Genomic DNA, 22,004 nt, shown 5'->3' on the forward strand with positions numbered 1-22,004 from the left:
CTTCTCTATAGACTCTTCAAACATTCTATATGTTCTTATTCACTGAAGTTTTACTGCGGATTTGATGGATGAAGGAACAACCTGGGCATAGCAGTGCAAGGCAGCAGAGCAGTTTGTATCATGGAGGGAAGGAGGTTTTGCCTCAGCCTGAAAATCTTTTTACTCCCATCCTGATATTCATTACCTACCATTTCTAGAGCTCAGTTTTCATTAAATACTGTTATTAAGTGTCTGGGGGATGGATGTGTGATTGTCCTTGTTGTTTTTTGTTTGTTTGTTTGTTTTTGTTTGTTTTTTTGTTAGGGGTATTCCATATTTCAACTTAAAATTCAAAGATGAAGAGAAAACATGCTTCTTTATGCTCAGGCTGTTTTTACTGCAACACCATTTAGCTGACAGTAGAGTGCTGTTATTACAAAATCAGCCTCAGTATCTTAGCCATTGAATTGCCAAGAAAAAAAAAAAAAAGATACAATTGTATGGATTAAGTAAACCACCAGAGGGAGCATATATAATCCAATCAGTGTAATAGATTCATATACAAAGGACAAGGAAAATCTCATTTTAAATGCTTTAGAGATTTAAAATATAGTGTATTCTGAAAAACAAATTCCATTCTATCAATGGGTGTAATTCATGAATTTGCTGATTATGCTCCTGCTTTGGGCAAAGGAAATAAATGTGCTCAGATTGACTATCTCTAGAATCTGTATTCCATCAACAGCAATTCTCTATGCTAAAGTGGTTTTATATGAAAATATGTCAGAGTCTTAACACTTGGGTCTTAATAAGCAGTTTGTTGAATTAGATCAAATCTAGCCTGTGATAAATGAGGAGTAATGTCAGTACTATTTTTCTAACTAGTGTGCTGTTTCTTCCCTGATTACAGAACAATCATATTGAATATCTGAGTAGAAATTCTGTCTCTTTATCAGTCTACTCTGCTTAAACTACCACATACTTTTATTCTGTTGAAGAGTTGAGACAGCAATAGGTCATTTTTATCAAGTGCAACAAATGAATGAATGAATGTGTAGATTTGTCAGCATAGATAGAGATATGAACGAGAAATAGATCTATACTTTATTGAGTAGAAAATTGTTCCACACCCAATTTCTTCAAATCTTTTCCAAGCTGCTCTTTCTTGATTTGACAAGCTAATTTGAACACATAAACTGCAAGAATCTGTTAGGAAATTAGCATTCAATAAATTGAGAATTTTTTATGCATGTAAAGCCTGATGGGAGCAAAGCAAGAAAAGTAAGTGGATTAATTCTCAAACTAAGTCAGCCCCATGATGGTATTGTTTCAGACAGGAAAAAAGTAGCCTCACAAGATGTCTTAAGTGGAATGGTAATTCTATTTTTAAGACAGTGTAAGCTTCTCACTGAGACCAAAGTCCTTAATTCAAAAGTACTGTTGTGTAGCATAGAGCTCTTAATATGATTTTATGGAAAGTTAGCATGCAACAAGATTAACTAAATTTTCACTGTGATTCATAAATGTATAAATATCAGCTTCCACAAATGCAGTACTATGAATACATTTCCAAAATTGTGTGTTTTCTTTGTGCAGAATTCTTTCTAGTTTTGTTTGCACAGAATCACAGAATGGCCAGAGTTTGAAGGGACCTCAATGATCATGAATCTCCAACCCCCCTGCCACATGCAGGGCCACCAAACTCACCATTTAATGCTACACCAGGCTGCCCAGGGCCCCATCCAATCTGGCCTTGAACACTTCCAGGGAAGGGGCATCCACAACCTCTCTGGGCAGCCTGTTCCAGCACCTCATCACTCTCTCTGTAAAGAATTTCCCCCTGACATCCAACCTAAATCTCTCCTCCCTCAACTTGAAACCATTTCCCCTCGTCCTGTAGTTATCAACCCTTTCAAAGAGTTGATTCCCCTCCTGTTTGTAGGCTCCCTTTATGTATTGAAAAGCTGCAGTGAGGTCACCCCGCAGCCTTCTTTTCTCCAGGCTGAACAAGCCCAGCTCCCTCAGCCTGTCTTCACAGGGGAGGTGCTCCAGTCCCCTGATCATCTTCGTGGCCCTCCTCTGGACCATCTCCAACAGCTCCCTTTTTTGTACTGGGGGCTCCAGACTTGGACGCAGTACTCCAGATGGGGCCTCACAAGAGCAGAGTAGAGGGGGACAATCACCTCCCTGTCCCTGCTGGCCACCCCTCTTTTGATGGAGCCCAGGACACCATTTGCCTTCCGAGCTGCAAGGGCACACTGCTGGCTCATGTTAAGTTTTTCATCCATCAGAACCCCCAGGTCCTTCTCTGCAGGACTGCTCTGAAGGGCTGCTCCTTCTAGTCTGTATGGATGCCTGGGATTCCTCCAGCCTTCCAGTCATCTGGAACCTCACCTGACAGCCACTATTTTTTGTGGCTGTTTGCACACATTATAAACACTTTAAACGCTGTCTTACGCATTCAGTTTGTCACTTTTTTCTGCTGTCGTTGCTCCTGCTTCCTTTTTCAATTTGTGAATAAGATATTACAGGAGCAGTAGCATACTCTGGCTAAGCCATAATATCTCTGCACTTCTCTTGCTGATAGTTCAGATGCTGATGCCCACTGGTGCTGAAGTGGCTATGTAAAGTATTACTCAATCGCTGTGAATTCCCGTGTGATAACAGAAATACAAACAGACATACCAGAAGCACCATGCTGCTTGCAGCTTGTCAGAAGGTTTCTACTACTTCTAATATTATCTCAGTGCGTTTTATAAAGGAGCAAAATACCAGGAAAAGTATGTGAATAAGAATGAAATTTGGCCAATATGAATGATGTTGATGCCTTGGTGTATGTAGCCTCAGACATGGGGTTCTTCAATATTCCTTTCCAGTCTTACATATCTCGGAGTACTATAGGAAGCATAGCAGCTGTGGCTTGATGTATGCTCATCTGGATTTCAGAAACTCTGGGCTTAACTCTTGGTTCTGTTAAATAATTCTGTGTTACCTCAGCTGAATCCATCCTATTTTCTCATTTCTGAAGTGGAGATGGAGAATTTATTTTGAAAAGAAGAGTGAAAGTACCTCTGGAGGATGTCTGTGTAAAACATTATAAAGTAGTTTTCAAAATGCAATAAGCCATTTTTAAAATTTATTTAACAAGAGTGAAATGTAATGTAATTTGAGGCAAAAAAAAACCAATAACATATGAGCATTCTACAATTAAAGAAAGAGATCATTTTGAGTAGTCAAAGATAGAAATAGTTCAGAAAATAAAAAACATGTAAAAGAAAGAAAGTGAGGTTAATTGGGCTAGTGAATATCCAGAGCGTAAAATGTACCCAGTAGTGCTTCAGATCAAGTATAGTGCTTTTCAAAAATAAATTTCAGTATAGCTCCTTCTCAGAGAACGTGTTTAATCGTTATTATTTTCTGCTTATTCTGTTGGAAAATCTGATACTATAATCTCATAAATTTGACTCTGGGTCCCTCTTATAGTCTCCTTTTCCTTCTAGTTATTCAAAGCAGACCGTTAGTAAAAACTTCTTTTTTATTCCTTATCCGCTTTTCAGCATGTTTCCTTTGTTGTTGTGAGTGACATTAATATTGTAGAAAAAACCCTCCTATTCTTCTTTAATCAGAAAACTGACAATTCCAATTTAAATTAGGATTATTTCTTTCTATTTAAATTGAAAATAAAACTTACATCTTTTAGCCCACATCCATTCCTAGACTCTTGCAGCAGCAAGAATTCTCACTGAGAGTCCTTATTTCTTAATGACTATCCACTTGTTATGTCAGAGTTATGGATATTATCTCACTCCTTCAGTCTCTTTCACTGTATAAGACAGCTTCTTTATGGCTGAAAGAAACCACTGTTTAACAACTTTGCAGTTGTTTGTTTACACAGTACTTCAGAATGCAATGTATTTTATTTTAGTTCCTGTCCTATAAAATTGTTGAACAGTCATCGGTTTGCAGATTGCCTACTGGGGTTTGTGTCAGTAATCTCTTTGATCATCCTTGTCATCACCTGTATGTTGTAAATTTTGTGATATGAAACACTAAGATGATGATGGAATTAAATAGTACAGGCATGAATATTCTGCATTAGATATTCACTCTAATTTAGTTATATTCATATAACTATATATAATATATATTATATATAACTAATATTATATATTATTTTATATAGATATTCACTCTAATTATTTTTTTCAGAAGCGTTACTATAGTACAGACTATATAGCTGTATATTTAAAATCCTCTTATTAAGCATGTTGCCTTAGCTGTTCAAGAACTGTTCAAGAGAAGAATTTGTGTTCCTACAACAGAGTAGGAACAAGTCCTCCAAACTATTCAAAAAATCATCCTATTCCAAAATAAATTTTAATTAAGCAAGATATTTTATGACAGGATAAACAAAAATAACATATTTATGCTTAAATTTAGGTATATGATTGAGTATATTGAGCTAGTTAAGTGCAAATATTTTTTATAGACCACATACAAGGGTTACTCTGAATGTAATGCCTCCTATTTTGTTGGCCCATGATGTCAGATGTAGATGTTGGTGGAATGACAGTAAGGGTGGAACCTTCCTGCCAGTATTCCATTATATTTTGTTGCCATGTGACAGATGGCAGCAGAGGGGCAGTCTGACAAAGTGGTTTCTGACATGGAAGTGCATATGAGGCAAAGGAGTGAAACTGAATTCCTCCATGCACAAAAAAATGGCACCTATTGACATTCATTGGTGCTTACTGAACATTTATAGAGACCAAACAGAGGATGTGAGTACAGTGAGATAATGGGTGGTGCATTTCAGCAGTGCTGTCTGCAGTGTAAAAAACAAGACAAATTCTAGACAGCCATGCACTGCTGTAGCACAATGAAATGAAGAGTGTCTCTATCAGCTCATCGGCATGAATTAGATAATATTGAAAATATATGTTTTGTATGTTGAAAAAAAATAGTGTTCAATAGCTGAAAACTTGGTCTATCAAATAGAGTTTCCATGCTACTTGCATGTTCTATTTTCCTTAGAAATAAATAGGAGGCATTACTTTCGGAGCAACCTACATAAATTCATACTGCATTTACTCGCAGTCACACTTCATTTGATAAAGTTTTGTATCTTCCAAGAGAAGTTGGAAAGTAATGAAGTAAGGGAAGTACAATAATTTTTCCAGGCAGCATTATGTGACAAGAAAGTGATATTCTGGGCATACAGGAACCAAAATGGAGTCTGTTTTGCAGGAAACAGAGACAAGTGCAGACTGGGAGCAAACATAATGTCTGATATGTTTTCTTCCCCAAAAAATGCTGATTGTTTTATTTTTCACTTGAACCAAAACCTCCAGCATTTATTTTTTACTTCCTATCTCATCATCATAATCATTCAGAATGGAAGTACCCTCAGCTCCCTCAGCTTGTGAAAAATTCTACTTTAAAATATTTTAATTCTTCACTTAATTAACTCAAAGGCCCAGCTAGTGTCATCATTTCTTCATTACGAGATTCCTTTTGTGGTTAAAAGCAGAAAATTGTTCTATCTGTTCAATTTTCCACTTAGTTTTCCAGATTAACTTTTTATTTAGAAGTCAGTAAATATTTTAACTCACCTGAATAATTACATAGTATATAAGAAATCATTTCAAATTTCTGGAATGCTCTTCAGTTCCCAGAAATCCATAATATATATCCTGTTACAGATATTCAGGGAGAATAAAAAGGGAACAGTAGACTTAAAGGGCACATGTGCATTTTAATGTGCTATTGGTAGTTTTGATACTGGCTCAACCTGGTGAAAAGATTTTTCCATCCAGATTTTGTCCCTTCCAAATAATTTTCCATTATGTCTCTAGCTTTTACAAGTTAAACCTTGATGAGGCTTTTGTGTAAAGGGTGTATGATTTGTTATTTTTATTAATTCTCATTGAACTGCCTTGAAAGACAAAAAGCATAGAATTTTGTCTCATGCACTTAGTGAGCACTTCTTGTCATTTAACTTTTCTTTGCCAAATAGAGATACATAGCATCTGGTAGATCTGATGACATCTTCATATCTTTTCTAGCTATATACAGTCCACTGGAAGGATTGTGACATCTTTTTTTGTTACCTAGACTCAGCTGCATTAGTTATGCAAAATCATTATTGTTATATACATGCAAATATTTTAATTTTTCATTTGTTCCCTGGTCCGGTACTCCCAGGTTCCACAGAAATCCTGGAATTCTTTACGTTTCATGAATGTTCCTATTCTCATTTCATAGAATATATTTGTTATTGCTTTGCTAAAAGCAGATTTGGGTCATCACTTGAAAATGAAGTTGTTACAAAATGGCCATGTTGACAGATGGCATAAATGGCACAGCTAATCAAATCTGCTGCAATGTTTTAATGGCATCAGGGAATTATAGGCATGCTACTAAATGAAGGTCTTAAAAATGCATTCACTAGAACAAGTGGATTGAAATGACAGTTTTCAGAGTTCTAACCCAGTGACACAGCAATGATGGTAGCCACTACATCTGAAGTCTTACTGACATACGCCTCAAAAGAAGTTGACGAAGTTTACTTGGAACCAAGTGCATCTAGTTCCTATTTGGACTCATTATTGTATCAATAGAAAATATTAAATAAACAGTGTGCAGGATTTGATGTATATTTCTCTGAGGTAGATTCATTTGAAAAATATCTGATTTACATATTTGAATGAGCCATTCTAAAAAATCAATTCCTGCAATGTTATTTGCCACAATATTTCAACCGTTTGGTAGAAGAAATTCAGAACTGTATATGATGGCATTTGTAATAAGTTTTTATTCATTTAATCTTTGGAACTTTAGTTTAACACCATTTAGATACAAGATTAGGTCCAAGATAAAGGTTCATTAATCCCTATTAGATGTAAGTACTGTTGGATCTGAGTTATCACGCATATATACTTACCATTGTTGTAGGAATTTATGAAGTAGTTCAATATTGTATCTAAGCATTGGACTTCATTTTCAGATGTTCGGAACACTCATAAACCCATTAGATTTTAGAGTGGTATGAATGAAATACAGTGGGTTTGTTAGTGTTCAGTGCATCTGAAAATTATACAATTTCTTCTTCAAGACAGAAGGTACTAATTAAGACTTTCAGACATCATACTCTACTTGTATATGGAATGTCACATAATTTCTTTATGCTTAGCAAGGTTCTCCTTTTTCTCTCAAAAATCTATGGAGGCAGAAGACCCCAAATTGGGAGAGAGCTCCCAGCAAAGAACTCATTTACTCATTAGTCAAAGAATCAAAGAATTGTAGGCTTGGAAGTGAGCTCTGGAGATTGTCTAGTTCAATTCCCTGCTTAAAGCATTTCCCTACAGTAAGTAGCACGGGAAAGCATCCAGGTGGGTTTTGAATATCTACAGAGAAGGAGAATTCACAGCTTCTCTGGGCAGCCTGTTCCAGTGCTCTGTCACCCTCAGAGAAAATAAGTTTTTTCTCATATCCAAAAGGAACTTCCCGTGTTCTAGTTTGCGCCTGTTGCCCCTTGTCCTTTCACTGGACACCAGTGAAAAGAGCCTGCCTGGCCTCCTCCTCTCCACAGCAGCTGTTCAGATATTTGTAAGCTTTGATACAATTCCCTCTCAGTCTTCTCTTCTCCAGGCTGAGCAGTCCCAGGTCTCTCAGACTTTCCCCATAAGTGAGATGCTCCAGACCCCTCATCATCTTTGTAGTCCTCCACTAGAATCTGCAGTAGTTCTTTGTCTTTCTTGAGCTGGGGAACCCAGAACTGGACACAGACAGCAAGGAAAAGGAAAAAACTCTTCATGTTTGTCAGTATTTCTGTACTTTAGTAAGGAAATCTCTATACTTCTCTGTGATACTTTTCTGTTTGAGGGGTTTGTTTTCTTTACTGCAACAGGCTTTTGGAATAGTCAGTTGCTATGTAGTAAGTGATAAATGACATCTGTAAGGGTTGGATGTGTTTCTATATTACCATTACAAAAGGTGGAAGAAAAATCAGTGCAAATATATCTAACGAGAAAAAGTGTTTTTTCATAATATTTTGTCGAAGATGTAGATTTTGCTCAAAATAATTATACAGAGAATTTTATAATACCAAGGGATTTGTTACAATTATTTATATCCCCTTTATTTCTATAGAAGTACTTCCAGTTCTCCATTCTTCCAAAGTAGACCGTGTTTCCTGTATTTGTCTGATGTGTATTAGCATTTGGCATATTTTGGCATGTTATTGAGAATTAAAAATTACAACAACGATACAAGTAGCTGTACTATTGCTTTGTTTTACTTGCTTTGTCTCATTAAAAAACAAGTGAGAAAGTTATTTGCTGTCCAACCAGGTAAGTTATGACCATGGGTGCCAAATGACATCATCTGGATATGCAAAAAAGTTTAAAAACCCTAACTTTCAAAGCAAGGCATTATGGTTCAGTTCTCTAGCAAACTAAGTTACTGTATAAAAACTGATATCATTCTTGCAAAATGTTGTTTGCCACTGGAATCATTAAAACATTACAAGTAACCTTGAAATTTCTGTCACATATTGCAAATAAGAACGAACATTGAAAACAGTTCATTAATCTCACCTGATACGATAAGAAATATGCATGCATCCAAATTTTCTACAGCTAGAGGTAGAAACAGCTATATAGTATTCTCAAATTGTCTTGAACACTGTTCAGTGTTATCTAAAGCCATGAACACTGATCTCATGCTAACATGTGTATCTCGATGTCTCAGATCACCTTGCCCGATAAAAGAAGTGACTGGTTCATGACATCCTTTGTAGGACTGCATTTTCCTGGCTAAGGCATCTGGATAAAAATAATTAACCCAATTTACATCCATATGGCTGACATCAGACTTAAAGATCATTTGGCTCAGTGCACTCATAAGTGTAATTATCCTGTGTAAGGGACGCATTCTTATTTTAAAAATATAAATAAAAAATCTATAATAATAAATCTCTCACTGAAATGCCATTAACTGAAATGGATGAAATGATTAACTCGTATTGCAAGCAACAGCCTCTTGAATAAAAGAAGTCATATGGATTTTAAAATAAATCACATTTATTTATTCTTTCCATCATTCTCTTCTCTTCTTCTCCTGTTCTTTTGTGTTTTTATTTTCCTCCTATTTCCATCTGGACAACTTATATCTATTCATTATTTAAAGATGCTCCAGTGGATTCGATCGTCACCGGCAAGACTGGGTAGACAGTGGCTGCCCTGAAGAGGTATGTGAGTAGTCCTCAGCGTGTCAGAGGTCTTTCATATATTTAGATGCTTTTGATTGTCAGATTAGAAAGAAGAGTTTCAAAGCCAAAGACACGCTGCATATATTTTTATCAAGTGGACATAAAGTAAAAACACTGTAAATTAAAAATAGTAGTATCGGAAACTGTACATTGTAATTTCTTTTCATGAAGTAAGAATGAAAGAAAAAGATACCTGATGCTGGTAGTGGTGAACTGACCTACTCTAAAAGAGGCACTCAGGGTGCTCCTGCACCAGAGCAGTTCATTTTCAAGATTTTCAAGATAAATATCTTATTGCTGGTTCTTTCAAAGTGTTGTTTTTTTCCCAACAGTCAAAAGATAAGGTTTGTGAGAAGGATATAGACACAACTGAAGGACCACTGTACTCTTCAACCACACTTCAACCAACCACCACAAAGTTCAGAGTTTTAACAACCACCAGAGGATTCACCAGCTCACAGCTGCCAACCAGCCTACCCACAGAAGGTGAATTATGTAGACTGATTTAACTTATAGTGCAAATATGTCATTTAAAAGTCTAAAAAAATATATTTCCTCTGTGTTCATGGTGTAATTTTCTTTTGGGGGCAGAGGAAAGAGTCGGAAATTAAACGAACCCAAATTAACAACTTCTTGGAATGTTTCTGGTTTAGTTTTTTCAGTTAGTTGACAGTGTTGTTTTCATGTAGTGCTCACTGTTTCTATTGTTTCTGAGCAGAATTAGCTGGGTAAGTGATGGTGTGTCTGTTTTCATCCTTGTTTCACTGCTGCTTAAATCTTCCCTTTCTGTGGATGAGATATCCTGCTTTCTTGCTTCTGAGGAAAATTCAGCTGAATAGAAAAGTTTACACAGATTAATCAAATGGCACCTATAAAATAGAATAAAGCAGGTGGGAGATGACTATTGGAATTGTATGCTAATGTATAGGAAAATACCAGGTGTGCTCAGAATTTGTAAGTGGTACATGACAAGGCTGTAGACTGTTGTAAGCTGTAGACATTATAAGTTGAGAATCTACTAGTAAGAAGATTTGGTTTTGTTCACAACAGAAGTTTAGAAACTGTAAGTGCAAGATTTGGACTGCAGATTTTTTGCCATATGCACACCTGCTAATATTGTCTTATGAGAAAAGGAATATGTAAATAAATAGGATTTAAAATTGACAGGCTTTTCTGTAACTCTTAGAAGGAATTATTTTATTGTCTTGTAGTGGTTCATGCAGTCCTTACTGTGATAGAATGCTCAAAAATTAATATGTAACGAAAAGGAATTATTTGTAAGTGCTGTGGGGTGGACTCTAGTGCCTTATTTAGCAGTATTTTGAATCCTCCTTTACACTGTATCAGACTCATATAAAGTAAAGCCTTGCTCAGTATGAGAACATTGTGATCTCTCTCATTGAATTAAGTCCCAAAACATTTTTTAATTGTGGGAGATGTACAGCATCAGAAAGAAAATAATTCTTAAGACAACTCATGATGTAGAAAAATGCATTTTCTTACAGCTAACTTTGATTTCCTTTATAGATGATACCAAGATAGCGCTGCACCTAAAAGATAATGGAGGTAAGAGATGATTTTTTGTGTGTGTAAATAGTGTCAGTGGCTTGTCAAATTACACCCCGCTGAACTTCATTAATCAAAATCAGGCTGTAGAAAAGGTTCTACCAGATTCCCAAGGGACTTCAGCTTTCACACTTCTACAGGAGAGCAGAAGGGCAAATAAGCTTAGCAACTGCTTAGTAAATTAAATATTTACAGTTTTCTTTGTAAGACTTTAAGAAAACAACCGGTTTAATTACCTTCAAAAAAACGTACTAAAGACAAAATTTAACTGAAGTAATACAGTTATTAACTGTAGTTATGTATTGTAATAATACATCATTGTTTAGCTGTCTTAAGAGAGGACGTGATACTAGTTCTAAATAATACGTCACTGTGAGTGAGTGTGGGTCCCTCTGAAAGTAATGCTTCCTATTTATTTCTATGGAAACAACAACAGATACAGAGAGCACAATAAAACTATTTGATAGAGCTAATTCTCAACTACAGAATAATATTTTTCAACATAGTCACCACCATTAGGTATGCATTTTCACCTGCCACAAACGAGAGCCTGGCTACCATGCTCGTCAAAATCTGCACCAGCAGCAGAGGTGACCCACTGTCACTGTCACCACTCCTGAAACACACCACCCAGCACCTCACTGTGCTCACATCCACTGTTTGGTCTCTATGAACATTCAGTAAGCACCGATGAATGTCAATGGCTCCAATTTTTTCAGTGCAATTTTTTTATTCAGTTCCACACATTTACTTCAATGTCAGATGTCATTCCAGCGTCCTGCCCCTCTGCTGCCATCTGCCACTTGGCAACAAGATGTAGCGGAATATTGGTGGGAAGGTTCAACTTCTACTGCCCTACCACCAGCATCCACATCTGATGCTGTGAGCCAGCATAATAAAATAGGAGGCAATACTTTTGAAACTGCCCTTGTAGGATTCAGTATTAATTTGCAGTAATTTACAGTAGTGTGTTACTGTGTGATGTTTTATTGATAAAAACATCTATTTTATATCAGTATGAGCAGAGATCTTGAATTCCTCCATGCACATTCCCTTCTGTGAGTTAATATGACCACTTTGACTCCCTAATGTGAAGACTGTGTTAAATCAAACTGTGCAGTGGAATACTCTTGTCAACTTCTTTGTTGGTTCAAGAGCTGATAACTGAGGTTATTCCTTCTCCCTTCATGACCGATGACATTTTGCTATTAGTTAGAAGATGGTTGGGTCATTATATGTAGGCTGGGTCTGTATTCACTTCCTGAGGAGAATGGAAAGATTTAGGTTGATTTCTTCAGGATTTGGAGCAGTCACTCAAAGCAGAAGTTGATTTTCTGAGCAAATCAAAACAAACTGCATTTCCACTGGTATAAAGGGAAAGTTTATTGGCAGTGGTTGTCTTTCATCTGAGGCAGGAGAGGCTGTTTGACGTGAATGTGTCACAGAAATAATGCCCTGGAATAAGGTCGTCTATAAACTCAGGGCAGTACTGTTAGATACTTTGTCTATGGGAATATCCCTGAATCTTTCTCTGCTTCTACTTGAAATAAAATGGCATTTTATTTTGTTGTGAAAAGTACTTCAGTGCTTTTAGAGATCAATAAAAAAGGTGAATCAGTCAGCACTTCACTCACACATTTCCCCTCTGTCCTGTACATAAGCCATCTTCCTAGGTGATCTAGACCTATGCTCTCTGCCTGCAAAAAGTCACTCTGAAGCAGGCAGTTTGCCTGGGACCAGACAACTCTTCACCTCAAGCACCTCATCAACAGCTCAAAATAGTATGCTGTTATAGAAAAAATAATTCAAAAGTTGCACCCTAAACAAGTGTTTCTGTTTTTTCTCAGCTTGGGAATTGCAACAGAACTATTTTTTTCACTTGTCTACTCTATCCAATTTCTGAAAAGAAAAACCCCATGGAAGTGAACTAAATGATGAGTACTAAAATGAGAAGTGTCTATGGGCTGTTTGGCAAAGTGATTTTCTAGGGTCTGTGGTATCACTCTTCTTAAATACAGAAAGTCCATTTACTTGCTGAAAGCTGCTGCATTTTAGGACAAGCCAACAACTGATGTGATTATTCATTTCCATTAAGCGGTTTCTATCATTGTTGAAATAAAATAATAAAAAGAAACTGACTTAAAACAACAAAGAAGTAAAGTAGCACATCAGAATTTTCATTCAGAGAGTAAATGTAGATTTTAATCTGGGAAGTTCTTTTCGATGATTCTTCAATTATGTATTGAATTTTCCAGTGACCCCTAAATTAGGCTCAGATAAAATCTCTGCAGCTGTAAGCATGTTTTTTAATTCTCTGTTATTTGTCAGCCTTTCATAAAGAGTAAATTTGTTCAGGTCAAAAATACAGGCTTTTTGCTTTCTTGGACTTTAAAACCTTAATGAAAGGGAGTCTTGTATAATGGAAAACCAAAGCTTTATTGGATCGATGATGGTCTACAGCTTGATGTGTCCTTGGATGGTAGCTGTCAATATCTGGTTGGGCAAAAAAGGATTCTATAGAAATTCTGCATCTCACCTCTGCCTGGAACTTTTGAAAGCACCTGTTATAAAACAGCAGCTGAAGTTAAATTATAGTTCGGATTTAGGTCAAAGTGCGTGGATATGAGAAATCAATTTGCAAGCTAGTGCTGTAATTCAACCACAATCATTTCAGGCATGTTTTAACAAACTTTTCAAACTTGCTTGTTTCTATTTTTTCTGTATTCCTTCTTTCTTCATAGACACTTGATAGATGCCTAATAGATATATGTCTAAATCAATTTTTAATATGGTTGGCATGCCATTGTGATATTAATTGTATCTTAATTCTCTTTAAAATAAGAAGAAAAGTATTTGTAAAATTTAAGATCTATCCAGCAGATAAAATGTATGCTTTTGTTATTAATTGTAATTGCAGTTATTATTTCATTTTTCTTATACCACAGCATAGATGACTAAACAGTTTAAAAGCCTAATTTTTCATAAAAATTGTGAGCAATGTGACTGTGGCAATGCAGTAATACAGTATTTTCTTGTTGAGAACTCTTTGGTGGTGATTTAGATGATTGGCCAGCACATCTAGACATTTCATTTGACCTTTTTAGACACCTTGTTGTGACAATTTGATTTTTATAAGTCCCTCTCAATCCTCTAGCTTTATAACTCAGAAGAAAAATGTGTGTGTTGGACAGTAAGTGCCTGGAAATCTGCTACCTTTTCTCATTCATCAAAACGTATTACAAAATTACTGTTGTGAAAAAAAGCAAAACTATGCAAAAAGACATCTACCTGTTTTTGTACACTTATGAGCAAGTCCATTCCAACATATGTACGAAAAGGAAATGTCTATATCCTTCTGCTTGCTCTAGTTAGTGTACCTTTTAAAGATGGTCTGGATGTGAACGTTAGTGGTGTACAAGGTTAATATTAGCACGATAAAGTACTTAATTTTAGTTTAAAACATTGGGAAACAGGATAGGAAATGATCAAAATACAATCCCAAGTTTTTGAGTCTTGATAAAGTACGTTTGTAAATCTTAAATACAGTGAGAAATTTTCCCTGTGCTAGATCTGTCTCTAATTTCCCCTAAAAATTTCAGTCTTCCTACCATAGAAATTCTTGGCAAATTGTGGAGAAGATTCAGTCTTGTTTCTTTTACACTGCTCTCCTGCTAACTGATCTTCAGCTAACTAACATTTTTTCATGCTTGATAATAATTATCTAACCTACTTTTTAATAATATATTATGTTTCTAAATGATCCAATTCAGAATGATACCACATAAGTGTATATTATTCAACTAAATCTTTCCAAAGCTGAGAACAGCCCCTACACCTTTGGAAAAGCAGTAGCTTCTGATATAAATACTCCATCTTCTTTGTTCACTAGATACAGGTGGAAATGTATTTTACATACACAACAGCCAGTGTGCAACACTAGTATTTTCTAAAGCAATCACAAATAAAAAGTGCTGAACTCATCTTTTCTGCTTGAAAATTAGAACCACAATAATCTTTTATTTTAGGACATTTAACCTGGGAACACTGACAGATTGTGTTCATTTGTGTTTATTTCTTTGACAGTTTATATTACATTTAAATGTTCCTTAAAACAGGATAATTGTGTCTTTTTCAGAATTTCTTGTATCTTCACTGTATCCTAATTTTGCTGTCATCATCTTATTATAGTTATAGAGTATGTTAAAAAAAAAACTAATATTACTCTGCAGAAAGTCAAACAAATAAAAACAGAAGTTTTCCAAAAGTAGTGTCAATAGAATGTATCTTCTGTGAAGGCAGTGTCGCTTTCTGCCTCTAGCACAAAAGGACATTTTACCTCACACTAGGCATTATGCACCGCATTAGCTTAAAGAAGCATGATGTTTAAACAGTTTAGCTAAAACAGAACAACTGTATGTAGACATCAACTTACATTTAATTCTTACTTCTTATACTGATTTATTTTGTCTTTTCTATGCCAAATGTAAAATGATATAAGGTACCTACTCATATCATTTGTGTAACCTGGTAAATTTTTGCTCTCTTGGAATTAGGAATTCAACTGCATTGCCAGGCCAAATACCATGGTAAAATATTGAGCTTTGTGACAGCTGATGTTACCTAATATTGTAACAGCTTAAACTGCTTCAAACTACTCAGACTGAATTGAACACCAATGAATGATAATTGTTGCAGGAGTAGGTGATATTTTAGGGCAGAAGAACATAAACCCTTAGCTAACACAGCTATTGCTGGCATTCTGTAAACAGAGGAGTTTGGAGTTAGGTAATCAGTCCATTTGTACTTAGTTGGCTGCTGGATTTTTGCTAGTTATTAACTATGGACTGATAAAAAAAATTAGCTTTCAATATATCACACTTTCCCTCACAGCTCAGGACTTCAGACTGAGATATCTTATATAGAGTGAATTAGAAAACCTACAGGTGTCTAATGGAGAATGTGATCCCTATGAACAATATATTAAAAGAAAAAAAAAAAGTGTGTTTTAAAAAGCTTTAAGTAACCTAAATGATGCATTCTTTAAGGATCATCAAGTTTCTGTGATCCTATAATAATATTGCAGTTGGAATCTCTTGAAGTATTGGTGCAAAAAAAGATCCTCTTTCACATTTCAGTGACATGAGAGTTTTCACATAGTTCCAATTCCAGATAGTTACTGTGAATCAGGTGAAACATTTCAATTAGAAGCATACCCTTTAACTGTTCTTAATTCCACCTAATTTTAGATTCTGTCACCAGGTATTGGCAATTTGTTTGTGGGCTCTATAGAAATATAATCTATCACTTTAAGCTTTAATATCATAGTTACATATGGTAAGGGTTATTAATGTTATACATAAGCATCTGACATTCCTAAGCTAGTATTTTTGGGATACTACTCTTGTATTAGTATTAGAAGCACGGCATAAATCTACACGAAATGTTCATTACCTAACATGTAAATTGTGGAATGCAAGAGAGCTCCAAAGTTAACAACTAAACATTTAAAAGATGGCATGTTTGCCTTAAAAATAAAAAAATAAAATTAAAAAAATTAAAAAAAAAACATCTTGAATTTCTCTAATATTTGATCTATGTAGTTCACACTCATAAGTGTTATGCATAGGAGTGTGTAAGTACTATAGATGTGGTTATACTTGAACCAGCAGGCTTTTCCAGTCTGGTACTGTTTCATCTGTTGGAATGTTTTACTGGGCTGGTAGTTATCCAAAGCTATTTCACCACAAGACTAAGTTCATGCCAGCGACGCTGCTGATAGGGCTGCATGTATATTCACATACATATGCAATAGTTTCATATTCATCTGGCCTGACAGCAAAAAAATAAATTAAAAAAAAAAATCATGTTTTGTGCTGAAAATTTAGAATTTGTCCAATTCTGCCATATGGCCTAACAGCAGATGCTCATCTTGTAATAAATCAGTGTCCGTTCTTTATCTCTTTGTAACAAATTCAAGGATTTACCACGAAAATTCATACATCTGGTAAAAAGAGGGGAGAAGATCTCAGTTTTCTTCATGGAGAAACAGGACTGAATTACTTCCTTCAGGCTGATCACAGCTACTTAGGACATTTATATCTCTGACTTTGCTACTATAGCTATGTCAGTCAGGAGGGTCAAATAAGATATTACATTATGCTCCTTAAAGGTGCATGTGAATCTAAGCAATTAGATTGGAGATTTTTGCTTTCTGATCAAAATACAAGAGTGAGAAAGGACAACATGGAGGAAAAAGGTGAAACTTTATTTCCAAGTTCCTGGTATGCAACAAAATTCACTTTTTTACTACCATCTGTTATTTGCCCTTGAATCAATGTTGCTGTGTCTAAAGGAAAGATCCTAGTCAGAAAGCAATAGAACTTCACGTAGTTTTCTTCCATTTCCAATAAAATTTTTTCATATCTTTACTCACACAGTCAGAGATGTACATCTTTGATAAGTTGCTATTTTTCTATCTCATATCATGGCAGACATATATATATATGTATCACAGGTCTTGTTCTTATATATAAAACTGTTACAGTGGCAACCTTGTGTGAACCTTGGGCTTAAATAACAGGATGTATTGTATTTCATTATTTTTGTAGACCTCAATTGTTATTATGCAATACCAGTGGTGAGAAAGTATCTGTAACATGTTTATAAATGCTCTGTCTCAGTTTGTACATACCTTTGTTCATGGTAAAGTCAGCATCACAGTGGCCATGGAACAGGATAAAATATTTACATATGATAATTTCTTGAGGTTTTTGCTTTTCCTGCACCAAAAGAATCTAACTCAGCTGTAACTGGAGACATAACACAGTAATATAAAAGCAAAAGTGATAGTCCCAGTGTGCTTCCCATACAATCAATCAAAATAGTCCTATTGTTTTTACTTTCTTTTTAGACAGCATTCGAGCAGGAGAGCAGTTATTTTGTGTTTATATTGTGTATCTTGGGAAAAAAACTTACTCCCTCTGTATTGCTACTCAGAACCTAGTGAGAAGCAGAGTAACCATGCAGATGTTAACATGTTCTTTCTGCTTAAAAGGTTTATACATTAAAGAATTTGGGGAGGAGTTGTAAATATTGTATGTAACAACTTTCCTGAGCACAGGAAAATGAAAATTTGGGGGAAGTTCCACTGAGAAAACTGTTTTGGGGAAAAAATGTTCAAAAGAGAAATATCCTCCGATGGGTTTATTCTTGCTTGGAACAGCAGATGTGCTGTGAAAAGCTTATTAATACTTCTGCATGTAAAAAAGTTTCTGAGCCTTTTTTTTTTTTTTTTTTTTTTTTCTCATCTGTTTCCCTTGGTAGTTTTTTAAAAGAGCTGTCAGTTGATTTCCAAGCAGTGTTCTCAAAATTGACAACATTGTTTATTGTCTCTGTGCAAAGACAGTGAAATCAATTTCTCATGAGTATTATAGCCCTGGGGTCAATGAACTGAATTTTGATTATGGAAATTACAAGTTACTTACCCTTGTTGTTATTTAAGAATCTATTTCATTTGTTTTCACATTTGCCATTCTGATCACTGTCGTGATGTCCATGCAGTACACTACCCTAGACTAGGCAGCCTACTGTCACCTGTTCTACTGTGAAGTGACAGCATTCTTATTTGCAAATCTGTATGCTAAACACTAAGAAAATATTAAATCAAAACAGATTAATTTAATGGCCTTTATAAAGTGGTCAGTACTTTTGCTGAAATCTAGCATTTTTTAATATGCAGAATATGATGTTTTGCTTTCAACCATAACATATTAACAATACAGATTATTCATTTTGTGTAAATTGGCCTTGAAATGTGTGCAAGTGATAGTTTATGATTCACCAATGTGGCACTGAAGAGTTGAGTGGAAGAGTATGAAGTTGTCAGACAATTATGAGAGAGACAAGCTAGGAATCACCCACTCCTTATGGGAAGTTGTTACTTCTCTGTGGGGTGATTCACACAACAAGTAGCTTCTCATCACTGGGAATTAATAGCCACAACTCCTCCCCAAATTCTTTAATGTATAAACCTTTTAAGCAGAAAGAACATGTTAACATCTGCATGGTTACTCTGCTTCTCACTAGGTTCTGAGTAGCAATACAGAGGGAGTAAGTTAATAGCCTAACCCAAAGCATGTACAATAAAGCAACCCTTCCCTGATGTCCTTTCAGTTGCTTAACTTGTGTTTGCTTTGCCATTTGAAACATACGTAGAAGTAATAAATATAGTTGCAGTGCACAAATTGATTCTAGAGTTTTATACATCAGCTATACTCAGCTGGAAGTGAGTAGCTATTTAGTAAATTATTAATGGCAATGCTGAGTAAAGAACTCTGCTGTTTGAAAGTTAGAGCTATCTTTTTCAGGATCACCTTTTATCTTCCTCCATGAAGGCTACCACCATGAATTGTTCTAAGCAGCATTTGACAATGAATGCATTTGGAAATGCTCAAAGGTCTACATTTTGGGCATTATCTCCCTTATTTCACTACAATATCCAAGAATGGGTTGGAAATTTTCACTGTCTGTGCTGTTTAAAAAAAAAAAAAATCAAATAAGGCCAACATTGGGAAACTTACAGGAATAAGTTCTTCTCACAATGAAATATTTCCATGTAATAGTTAGGAACAGCTTCTGGCTAAGATAATGCATCTCCATTTTCTTTTTTTCCCTATTGCTGTAATGATGCCATGCAGTCATTTGTGGAACCAGCCATGCAGGCCTTCCATGGGATGCTTGAGCTGTTTCGGTTAACCTCAGTGTGGTTAACTATTCTTATTTTCTTTTACTGCCCCTCATATGGAGCATTTAATGCTGTGTTAGTATCAATAGATACTATATAGTATATCTAGATAGATAGATATAGATATTATTTTCCAGTTCGTTTTTTTTAATCTTAGTATGGAGTGTTTTGCTCCATGCCATCTTATGAACAGTGAAAGACCATGCACAAGTATTGTTATGGTTGTTACCAATTGTATTAGCATTGTAATTGTTTGAAGCAGTACTCATAACTCAATGGCTGTTTTCTAAGAGCAAATGAAAGGTAGATGGCCACTGACCTCAAGACTGTGATGTTCTAAAACAACCAAACAGATAGCTCAGGGAAATGGTACGACCAAAAGGATGACTGTAAAAATCAACCACTTTCACTATAGACAGCTTGGTAAACAAACATTTTGAGAGGAAATTTAAAAATGGAACTGAAAAAGAAATGCATGTAAGTGAGATCAGAGACAAGTTTTGTATGGAGTATGTCATGGAGGTGATTCTAGGATTGGCAGAAAAGCAGAAAGCAGTGGGAATATTTGGGCTCCAGGGTACCCAAAGTAGAAATCACATCCAATCATGAGTGAGCGTTGTCTAATTTATCAGGAGACTTTTTCACAGAGGTTACAGTGCTATTAAAAGATTTACAGTCACTTATTTGAAGGCAGAATTGACAAGTTGCTTTTATGATAGAGCAGCACTTTTTCTCCTGGAAGGAGCATAGCATGAACAATCTCTCTGAATCAGGCCTAGTAAATGAATGGTCTTCTGTAATACTTGGATGTGTGTTCCATTCGGACCAAGGTTAAAATGTTGCAGGGTCATTTAACATCCATCTGTTACAGTTTTGGCAGTTTGATTCAGTTGCACAGGATGGTTCAAAACCCCTCTCTAAGGTAATGAATCGGGCTTTTAGAATGTTTATTATCTAGACCTCATAGGGATTTGTGACATCTCAACTTGAAGCTTTAAAAACTAGAATAAAATGCAACACTCAAAATGTATTCAATTGGTATTCGTCTGTAGGGCAATTGCAATGGTTTATGAGAAAATCAAAGCAAAATTCATTATGAAGGTAATTAGGAACTTCTGAAATATGTTCAAATGAAAGTATATTAATTTTGTTTATTGAATCAAAACTAGTAAAATGTTTGGAAATGTCCGTTCATTAAGATTATATGATTGTTCAGTTGTGTGGGAAAGAGCACCTACCATCTTTTTCCAAAATGGGATCTGGAAAGCAAGACATGTAATAATGAAAAAGCAAATGTTCAGTTACCAGATGTAAAATGGAATGGATAAGATGTAAGTTACTTCACTAATGAGTGTGTCATTCATGTAGCTTCCACAGATGACAGTGCTGCAGAGAAAAAGGGTGGAACACTTCATGCTGGTTTAATCATTGGCATTCTAGTCCTGGTCCTCATTGTGGCTGCAGCCATCCTCGTGACTGTCTATATGTACCAACATCCAACATCAGCAGCCAGTCTCTTCTTCATAGAGGTAAGACAAAAGTAACACTGTATCACTATTTGGAGTCTTCAGAATAGAACTTTTTTCTTAACTAAATCTAGAAAATATTCTTCAATTCCTAGTATAAGATTTGAAGAAATGGACCTGCCTACCTAGCAGACGCTGCTATTTCATACTTAGTATGTTTGTCACTTTGCTTCTTCTGTAAGTGTTATTGCTTTCACTTGGTCCGTTTTAAAACAGGTCATTCACAAAAGATACATCTCAGATATCACCTCTCATACATTTCCTTTTCCTCAGTATATTTTTCATTAGCTTCCATGTGCACTGACATTTGCTTTTGGAACATAGAGTTTTTCTATTATTTTCCTTTGGAAAAAGATTAAAATGTATTCATTTAATTCTCAGAAAGGGTTGACTGAACTTGTGTATGTATTTGAAAGCCTGTTAGCAGGCTTATATATATATTCCATACATTCATTTGTAGAAATTTTTTAAACACTTTACATCAGAGTGTAGGAAGGTCTCTTTTCACATGATTTTAACATCTAAGTCTAATATCATCTCCTTTTGCTCTTTTTATTAGCATAGAAAGAAACAGTCTATGATTCATCTGACGTATTTGAGACATTTCCTTAATAATTAGGCAAATTGCTATTTTTCTCCCTCAAAGATAGATAGCTACCTTAGGTGCAGACATCTAGATTGCAGATTCTGACACTTATTCAGCTCAATTCTTCTGTACATGACAATATGAGAAAATAAAATTTTCCATAGGAATTCATTTCTACAAAAAAAAAAAAAAAAAAAAAAAAAAAAAAAAGCCACTCTGTGAATGCTTATATTTACTTTTTTTTTTTTTTTTCAACATTATTCCTCTACCTTATAAATATGGATTTGCTAAACATGAAAGAAGGTAATGGTTGATCATAATACTCACCTGCAG

At 35.4% G+C, this 22,004-nt stretch overlaps 1 protein-coding gene across 1 annotated transcript in view; it reads left to right on the plus strand.

The window, feature by feature from the left end:
• Positions 1 to 22,004, plus strand: part of PLXDC2 (plexin domain containing 2) — a 238,889-nt gene that overhangs the window by 202,996 nt on the left and 13,889 nt on the right. Inside the window, exons 10-13 of the mRNA XM_031614427.2 lie at positions 9,169 to 9,229; positions 9,583 to 9,736; positions 10,778 to 10,816; positions 20,928 to 21,088. Of these exons, the coding sequence (XP_031470287.2) occupies positions 9,169 to 9,229; positions 9,583 to 9,736; positions 10,778 to 10,816; positions 20,928 to 21,088 (415 nt within the window). The remainder of the gene's footprint in view (positions 1 to 9,168; positions 9,230 to 9,582; positions 9,737 to 10,777; positions 10,817 to 20,927; positions 21,089 to 22,004) is intronic.

The sequence above is a fragment of the Phasianus colchicus genome, chromosome 6 (genome assembly GCF_987193195.1).
Source record: "Phasianus colchicus chromosome 6, bPhaCol1.hap1.1, whole genome shotgun sequence".
Taxonomy (NCBI): Eukaryota; Metazoa; Chordata; class Aves; order Galliformes; family Phasianidae; genus Phasianus; species Phasianus colchicus.